This window comes from Otolemur garnettii, unplaced genomic scaffold (genome assembly GCF_000181295.1).
Source record: "Otolemur garnettii isolate 467f Iridium unplaced genomic scaffold, OtoGar3 scaffold00043, whole genome shotgun sequence".
Taxonomy (NCBI): domain Eukaryota; kingdom Metazoa; phylum Chordata; class Mammalia; order Primates; family Galagidae; genus Otolemur; species Otolemur garnettii.
The window spans coordinates 10,721,197-10,730,064 of NW_003852438.1; the positions used below are offsets into that span (position 1 = coordinate 10,721,197).

At 53.9% G+C, this 8,868-nt stretch overlaps 1 protein-coding gene across 2 annotated transcripts in view; it reads right to left on the reverse strand.

The window, feature by feature from the left end:
* The window catches only part of ANKRD52 (ankyrin repeat domain 52), a 19,207-nt gene extending 11,247 nt beyond the window's left edge, over window positions 1-7,960 (reverse strand). For both annotated transcript variants that reach the window (XM_023513576.1, XM_003790522.3), the window contains exons 1-15: window positions 7,806-7,960; window positions 7,407-7,490; window positions 6,897-6,975; window positions 6,642-6,712; window positions 5,451-5,651; window positions 4,582-4,669; window positions 4,305-4,447; window positions 3,809-4,021; window positions 3,491-3,569; window positions 3,083-3,197; window positions 2,811-2,893; window positions 2,587-2,704; window positions 2,322-2,390; window positions 2,060-2,200; window positions 1,900-1,980 (exon numbers count right to left, since the gene is read on the reverse strand). In XM_023513576.1, the coding sequence (XP_023369344.1) occupies window positions 1,900-1,980; window positions 2,060-2,200; window positions 2,322-2,390; window positions 2,587-2,704; window positions 2,811-2,893; window positions 3,083-3,197; window positions 3,491-3,569; window positions 3,809-4,021; window positions 4,305-4,447; window positions 4,582-4,669; window positions 5,451-5,651; window positions 6,642-6,712; window positions 6,897-6,975; window positions 7,407-7,490; window positions 7,806-7,832 (1,592 nt within the window). In that variant the 5' untranslated portion in view covers window positions 7,833-7,960. The remainder of the gene's footprint in view (window positions 1-1,899; window positions 1,981-2,059; window positions 2,201-2,321; window positions 2,391-2,586; window positions 2,705-2,810; window positions 2,894-3,082; window positions 3,198-3,490; window positions 3,570-3,808; window positions 4,022-4,304; window positions 4,448-4,581; window positions 4,670-5,450; window positions 5,652-6,641; window positions 6,713-6,896; window positions 6,976-7,406; window positions 7,491-7,805) is intronic.
* Window positions 7,961-8,868: the final 908 nt, after the last annotated feature.

Sequence of the window (8,868 nt, forward strand, 5' to 3'; positions counted from 1 at the left end):
AAAAAAAAAGAAAAGGATTCTGCTTATTTTCTTTTTCAGTGTTTTGGCTAGAGCCGGGCTTGAACTGCCATCACTGGTATATAGGGCTGGCGCCCTACTCCTTGATCCTCTGGGTTGTCCCTCTGGCGCAGGCAATCCACTTATCTCGGCCACCTGAGTGCTGTGATTACAGGCATGAGCAAGCAGGGTTGGCCTTTTTCTTTTTTTAGACAGAGTTTCACGATGTCACCCCTGGGTAGAGTGCCGTTGTATCACAGCTCAAACTCTTGGGCTTAAGCAATTCTCTTGCCTCAGCCTCCCAGGTAGCTGAGACTACAGGCCCCCACCATAATGCCCAGCTATTTTTTTTTCTTTGTTTTTTTTTTTTTAGACGGAGCCTCAAGCTATCCCCTGGGTAGAGTGCCATGGCATCACAGCTCACAGCAACCTCCGACTCCTGGGCTCATTGAGTCTCCTGCCTCAGCCTCCCAAGTAGCTGGGACTATAGGCGCCCGCCACAACATCCGGCCATTTTTTGTTTGCAGCCATCATTGTTGTTTGGCGGGCCTGGGCTGGGGATTCGAACCGGCCACCTTAGATGTATGTGGCTGGCACCTTAGCCGCTTGAGCCACAGGCACCGAGCCTATTTTTTTTTCTTTTTTGCAGAGACAGAGTTTCATTTTATTGCCCATGGTAGAGTGCTATGGTGTCACACAGCTCACAGCAACCTCCAACTCCTGGGCCTAGGTGATTCCCCTGCCTCAGCCTCCCAAGTAGCTGGGACTACAGGTGTCAGCCACAACGCCTACCTATTTTTTTGCTGCAGTTTGGCCAGAGCCAAGTTTTAACCCTCCACTCTCGGTATATGGGGCCAGAGCCCCGCCCACGGAGCCATGGGCACCACCCACCCAGCTATTTTTTTGTTGCCGATGTCATTGTTGTTTAGCTGACCTGGGCCACGTTCAAACCTGCCAGCCTCGGTGCATGTGGCTGGAGCCATTACCACCATGCTACAAGGTCACACCCAGATTTTTTTTTTTTAATAGATGGGGATCTCACTGTGTGTTGTGCTAGCTGGTATGCAGTGCTTCACAGGAGCAATAATTGTGCATCACAACCTTGAACTCCTGGGCTCATGTGATCCTCTGACCTCAGCTGCCTGAGTAGCTGGGACCAAGGCACATACCACTGTCCCCGGCAAAAAGTAAACTTTATGGCTCGGCACCTGTGGTGTAAGTGGCTAAGGCGCCAGCCACATACACCTAAGGTGGCGGGTTTGAAGCCCGGGCCTGCCAAACAACGACAGCTGCAACCAAAAAATAGCTGGGCATTGTGGCAGGTGCCTGTGGTCCCAGCTACTTGGGAGGCTGAGACAGTAGACTCGCTTGAGCCCAGGAGTTGGAGGTTGCTGTGAGCTGTGATGCCACAGCACTCTACCCAGGGTGACAGTTTGAGGCTCTGTCTCAAAAAAAAAAAAAAAAGAAAAAAGAAAAAATGTGAAACAAAACACTACTGATAGCAGCATCCGTAGCTCAGTGGGTAGTGAGCTGTCACATGCACTGGGGCTGGCGGGTTTGAACCCAGCCCAGGCCAGCTAAAACAATGACACGTGCAACAACAAAAACAAAAATAGCCAGACATTGTCATGGGCACCAGTGGTCCCAGCTACTTGGGAGGCTGAGGCAAGAGAATCACTTGAGCCCAAGAATTTGAGGTTGCTGTGAGCTGTGATGTTATGGCACTCTACTGAGGGTGACACAGTGAGACTATCTCAAAAAAACAAAAAACAAAAAACACTGCTGACTGACCAGCAGGATGGCAGCAGAGATGTGGTGATGGAGATTCAGAAGAGGTGGGATTAGAATGGTAGATCAAAGACAGCACTATGGGGAAAACATGTCCCAGGGGTCTCCTCTTACAAGAAAGCCTCCTTCCTGCGGGACTCCTTCAGTGGCTCATCCTCCTCAGGGTCATGGCTGGAAGGTGTGTGGGGTTCCGCTCTAGGGAAGAGAGAGAAAAGGTCAGGGGGAGGTTCAGGGATGTGAATGGGGTTGAGAAGGGCCAAAGTGGGAGTCTCACCTCCTGTAAGTGTCAGAGGCAGCAGCATAGTGCAGGGGAGAGCAGCCTTTACAGTCAGCCTCATTGACACCTGCCCCAGCAGTCACCAGTGTCACTGCACACTGGTAACTACCGTTGGCAGCTGCATAGTGCAGCGGGGTCCTGGGGAAGGAGTGAAACAGGGTGGATAAGAGAATCAGGGACAGATCCGACTGCTGCTTTGTAACATTCTCCTCCTTTACCATTTTCTATCTCATCAGACACTCCCTGCATATTAACACACCTTCCAAATTTGTCTCTCCTCCTCAAGTCAGCTCCACTGCTCAACAGCAAATTAAGACATTCAACATTCCTAAAAGGAAGATGAGTTAGAATTTCAAGGAGCAGCCATAGGCTGAGGGAGGGGATGAGGCAAGATGGAACTAAACAGCCCTTTTTGTTGTGACTGCTCTCATTGTGAGATGGGGCATAGATATAGGCAGGCAAGAATGAGGGGCTCAGACCCCTGCCCACTCTCTTCTCAAGGCCTAAGAGGAAAGAGAACTCACCCTCCAGAAGCAGCAGCATGAAGACAGGTGCGGCCAAGGTTGTCAGGTGTATTGATGTCGAACCCAGCTGAAAGCACATGCTCATTGCTGAGTGAAGATACAATGCTGTACAGCTGACCTGAGGGGCAGAACAGCCACAGATTACATCTGAGAGCATGAAGCAGAAAGACAAAGGCCTGTGCTCTCCTGTACACCCGCCTGAGCCCCAGACAGTTGGGACATACCTGAGGAAAGCAGCTTACGACAACAGTCAGAGAATCCAAAGAGAACAGCTAAGTGCAGGGGGAACATGTCATGGATGCCGCGCCTGGGAAGAAGTTGAGGGACTCAGTCCTTGGACTGAGGAAGGACTAATCATAGACCTCTCTTTTGTGGCCCACCACCATCTTAGGGGGCAGGACAGGAGCTTCCCTTTGGCAAGCTTCTTTGTGCCTCTGTGTTTGATGTCTGTATAGATCTGAAGAACCCAGAAGTGGGGTTAGGGGTCCCAACTTACCGGGCAGTATCTGCGCCATTGGTCATGAGGGTGCTGATGAGCAGTTCGTGTCCATAGCGAGCAGCCACATGCAGCGGCGTATTCCCAAACTTGTCAGCACAATCAATCTCACTGCCTGAGAGAAGGGCATACACAAACTCAGGCAGAGCTTGGGTTTAAGAGCACTCTACTGGTCAGCTGCCATCTAGTGTTTATTAAGCAGCTGGTGCCAGGCCCAGCCCTCTACATACATTATCTGGTCTATAGGCCTTAGGAGGCTGGCAGGGAAGAACAGGGCCATTTCCACAGAGTTCCAAGTGCCCATCCTAACTAGAAGAGGGTGGAAGAAGAAGGCAAGTAGGGGGCTTCTAGGGATGAGTTTCCTGGGAGATGAGGAAATGAGAGCACAAGCCTCTCAGCAGTCCCTACCATTCTGGATGAGGATCTGGGAGCGGGTGAAACGGCCGTGGATCGCAGCCATGTGCAGAGGACTTTTCCCTTCTTTGCTCTGTAGAAACATGGTGGGTTTTTGTAGTGCAAAGCAGAAAATGCTCTGTTCCCCCTTTCAAAGGACACACCTCTGAGGACACAGCATCTTCTCAGCCCACACTCTTCTGAGTCCTGAGCAAGGTCTAATCACCCCAGGAGGCAAGGGGATAGTTCCCCAGGAAAGCTATCCAGACATAGTCTGGACCCCAATAGCCAGGTTCCTCTCCCCACTGGTCCAAGCCTCATCCCTTCAGATACCTGGTAGTTGACATCAGCCCCATTATTGACCAACAGCTCCAAGCAGAGAGCGCCATTGGTGGAGACTGCAGCCACATGCAGTGGAGTGAAGCCCTTGTCATTTGGCTGGTTGACATTGGCTCCTGCATTCACTAGCTCAATAGCCACAGCATCCTGACCCAGGTAGCAGGCAATGTGCAAAGCTGTGTTTCCAAAAGCGTTGGGCTCATCGATCTGGATTTCCAGGGGTGAGGGTAAGGGAGGTATCAGTTTAACAAAGTAGAAGCTGGCACATCTAGCCTAGAGAGTCCCAGAAATCCAATGCCTCGGTCCCCTCTGGTTCCTGACTCAAAGGACTGAAGGAGGCACTATTACTTACAGTAAGTATTACTCAGACACTTCACATCTTCCCAGTCTCCAAACCACACTGTCACCCCCAGACCCTTTGTACTGCCACAATAGACCCTGACCTCCCTCTGCCTGTCCAGTCCCCAGCCGCCATGCTCCATGCCCTGACCTCAGCTCCCATCCGAAGCAGGTACTTCACCACCTCTATCTGGCCACTGGCAGCAGCTGTATGGAGCAGTCCATAGCCCTTGCGGTCCTTGCAGCCAAGGTCTGCTCCCCGTGCTACCAGCAGTTTTAGGACCTCCAAATGCCCTGAAAAAAGAAAGGATACTCTCAAGGAGGTAGAGTGTATTCTAAGGCCCCAAGGTCCTCTCTCCAAAGACTGCAGCCCTTCCCTACAAATCCTAAATGTTGAATTCCTAATTTTCCCATGTATTCTCTCTCACCTAGAAAAGCTGCCCAGTGCAGAGGTTGCCGCTCCTTTTTGTCACAGACATTCAGGCTGGCTCCTTTGTTGAGAAGCAGGTTCACCGTCTGTATCAGGATATAAAACAAACCTATTCAGTGCCAGGTTCATGCTGATAACTACCTAGGAGCATAGGCCTCATCTCCTGACAAGACTGAGGCACCGGCTCGGCACCTGTGGCTCAAGTGGCTAAGGCACCAGCCATGTACACCCAAGGTGGCAGGTTCGAATCCAGCCCAGGCCCAACAACTGGGCCAAACAGCTGGGCATTGTGGCAGGTGCCTGTGGCCCCAGCTACTCAGAAGGCTGAGGCAGGAGACTCGCTTGAGCCCAGGAGTTGGAGGTTGTTGTGAGCTGTGATGCCACAGCACTCTACCCAGGGGGACAGCTTGAGGGAGGCTCCTGTCTCAAAAAAACCAAAAAAACAAAAAGACTGAGGCACCCTGTGTTCTTCAGCATAACATGGAGGACTAAAGGAAATAGCAGAAGCAGGCACTGAGGAAGAGATAGCAAACAGACCTTAAACTTTCAGGGAAACTCAAGGGAATCTCTTCAGGTGATTTGAGGGTTCTTAAACTCATATAAGGCTTTGAAAATGTGTTTCTCTTTCTTTCGAAAAAGACATTTATGACAAAATTTTGCATGTAACATCAGAGGGTTTGTCAGCCTCCTGAAGTTCAAATCAACAATTTCAATCTAGTCCAATCATTCATTTGGCGCTTGAGCCAGAGTGTTTATAATGATCTAGGCTGCTTCTCTCCCAGGCCTGATGGCCCAGAAGCAGGAAAAGGTGAGAGGAAGGCAAGGACAGGCCAGTACTGGGCTGACCTGGGTCAGAGCAGTCCTCACCTCAAGATGCCCACTATGCACGGCATGGTGCAGAGCGCTGCGCCCACTCCTGTCAGCCACGTTGAGGCTGCTCAACAGGGGTGCCAGAGCCTCAGCACACTTGGTGGCCCGGTTGGCCGCAGCCACATGCAGTGGTGTCTGCCACAGCTTGTCCCGGGCATTCACATCTGCTGAATGTGCCAGCAGCAGCCCCAGCACCTTCTGTTGAGGAGCAGGGAGCAAAAGACAGAGGGGAATGAGAGGGTAAAATAACAGGAAACGGAGGAGAGATTGGTCAGCATGGCATGCATGACCCCATTCTCCCCGCACAGAGTCTCTCCTAATTTTTCCAACGTATTTAGCCTTTCCATATCTACTTCCGAACTTCTGGATCTTCTTCAAGTTTAAAGTCTTCCTTAACTTGCTGAGAAAAACAGGGAACCCTTCCTTGTGTCACCTTGTACCACTCGCTACTCCAGACCCTGAAAATCTTCCCCTGCATACATCCATTCCCAAGCAAATCCACACATGCAGAGCCATACTTCCCACCCCTTACATTAATGAGCTGAACATGCTCCTTAGCCCTTTCATAGGCACTAAAATCATTTCCATTACCTCAGCAAGCAAACACATACTGGTTCCTCTCCAAAATCCAGGCTAAAATGCCCTAACCACCACCCACCTCATTCCCACTGGCCTCAGCCCCTCCCCCTGGTGGCTGGAGCCAGTGATGGCTGAATTGGGGGAAGGGTCTCCTTTTGAGTCTTTTCAGGTCTGTAGGGAACACGATGTAGGACCCAACAAATGAAATGTGTTTGGCCCCTGTGCTGTCAACTTTCACAATGTTTGAGGGACAGGGATGCAACAGATCACCATACCCATCCCCCCTCACAAGGAAATAGATTTCAGTGCCCAGAGGGGGATCAGACTCAAGGTGGCCCCCCAGGGAGGCATGAGTCACTCAGGCCTGGCAGCAGGGCCCCCACAGTCTGCCAGCCCAGTGTTAAGCTCTCCCTGACGTCACATCAGCTGGCAGCATTCAGCCCCCTTACCAACTGGTTTTGGGGATAGGGAGGAGCCAAGAATTGGTCTCTTCCCTACCTGGGGTGGAACAGCTTGTAGGGCAGAGGATTGAGGCTCTCCAACCTTTAACCACCACTTTTAATCAACTCATCCTTCACAGAAGGATGAAAAAAGGTAGGAGGCCCATACCTCATTTCGGGAGGCAGCAGCACGATGAAGAGGGGTCAGCCACAGTGTGTCCTTAGCGTTTACGTTAGCACCTGTAGGGATATAATTTCCTATTTTGATGGAAGGTGGGGAGGGGGTGGGAAGGAAGCCAGGTAATCTGGATGGGGCTGGTGCCTCACCTGGGACCAGGCACCAGAGATCAATCCTTGGATATCAAAAAAGAGACTCCTCCGCCACCCTCCCTAGATGCCACACCTTCCAGCTCCCCACTTTCACCTGACATCAGTAGCAACTGGAGGATGGGGACATCGCCTACGTAGGCAGCAGCATGCAATGGGGTTCGCCTCTCTTGGTCCTGGGAAGGCAGAAAAGAGGAGCGGCTGGTGGGAAACTATCAAGGACCTGAGCCCAAGTCTCAGAGCTCCAGGATCCACACTCTCCTCCTGTAGCAGAGTCGTAAACCCAGTATAGAGCATCAAAGATAAGCACCTTAAGGGAGGGTGGAGTCAGGGCCACAGGGCTACGAAGCCGGCTCCTTTTTCCAGGAGTTGGGGGCGCTGCAGACCCGAATGGTTCAAAGAACACTGTTTCTGCTCATCCTCAGACCCACAGACCTGGACTCCAAAGCCTAACTAACCTGCTGCTCTCCATCCCAAATGCAGAGCTGGCTCACACCCCAGGGTGGAAAGAGCTGCGGCCTCATCTGAGCAGAGACCGGAGCCGCCCCAAGCAAGCGGTCCAGATCACCGGATTCGGGGCTCGCCATCCTTCCTGCTCCCAACTCACCAGCACATTGATGTTCTCCTTCTGCGAGAGGAGGGAACGCACTTCCTCTACATCTCGGCTAAAGATGGCCTGGACCAGGGGCGGCTGCAAGCAGAACCCGCATTCAGAGAGCCGGCCGTAGCGGAGCCGCGGTGGGGGTGGGGGAGCAGCAACCTTTGGGGGGGGACGTCGCTAGAGGGGCTCCGCCGTGGGGGTCCCGGCTGCAGCGGGCTTCCGCGGTGCCTCCGCCGGTTGCCGGGTCTCCAAGGACACCGGCTCGGTTGAGGGGAGCGCGGTATGGGGCGGGGCGGGAGCTGCGGTCCCCGGGCTCTGGCCCAGTCTAGGCCGCACATCCCCGGGCTCGCGTGGCGGCGGCGCAGAGCACTGAAGTAGGAAGCGCGGAAGGGCAGGAGGGCTGACCTGGTCTGTGATGCTGAGGATCCCCATGGCCCGGGCCGGGCTCCGTCCGCATCGAGCTCCCGGCGGCGGCGGCAGCGACTCCACCGGGGACACGGGGCGGCCCAGGAGGCGGCTGCGGCGGCGGCGGCGGCGGCGGCTGCGGGGAGAGCGCGGCCCCGCCTACCGGGGGGCGGGCGAGCGGGAGGCCGCAGCGCCCCCTGGCTACCGTCCTGGGCTCAGCGGCGCTCTCTCCACGCCAGCTGAGCAGGCCGCAGCGCAGTCGCCCCGCCCTGCCCCGCCTCCCGCGCTGCCCGGCAGCCCCTCCTCGCGCTGGCTCCGCGGCTCCCGCGGAAGGCTGCACTGTGCTGCCGGCTCCAGTCGGTCCGCCTGCGGGGTCCTCCGCAAGCCCTAGAGGAAACCCAGGCCTTGTTCCCGCCGTTCCTCTCAACCTGGAGACCAACGGCTGTCCAGATCGCACCCAACCCGCAACGCCCCTACCCGAGCTAACTCCTCAGTCAGCTCTTCCACTTCCCACGTTCTCCACACACTAGGGTAATCTGGGGGTGGAGATCTAGGGAGTATATAGTCTGTAGCCCCAGAGGGAGCAAAGGCGCCTATGTCTACTAGGGGACACAGGAATAAGGTCGGTAGAAAGGTACTAGTAAAGGGGCTCAAACTGCTGAGAAACCCCTAGAATCTCCTGCCGCAGGAAACGCCCACCCAGAGGCTGGGACAACTGGCAGCTGGAGAAGGCCTCCAAAGCTAACCGAAGGGGCACTTTTCAACTTCCTAATTACTCCATTGCCATGTTAAAGTGGTAGGGTGACTACACTACAAAAGATACAAGGGTTTCTCCCCAGAAAGGGTGGAGGTGTTTCCACTGCCCCAATGGACAGGACAAAGAGGCTTAATTAGGGAGGAACTGAATGAAAGGAGGTCTTTCCAGCCCAGAAAGGGGGAAAAAAGGGGAAGAAGAAAAGTGGAGATTAGGGTGGCGCCTGTGGCTCAAAGGAGTAGGATGCTGGCCCCATATACCGGAGGTGGCGAGTTCAGGCCCAGCCCCGGCCAAAAACTGCAAAAAAAA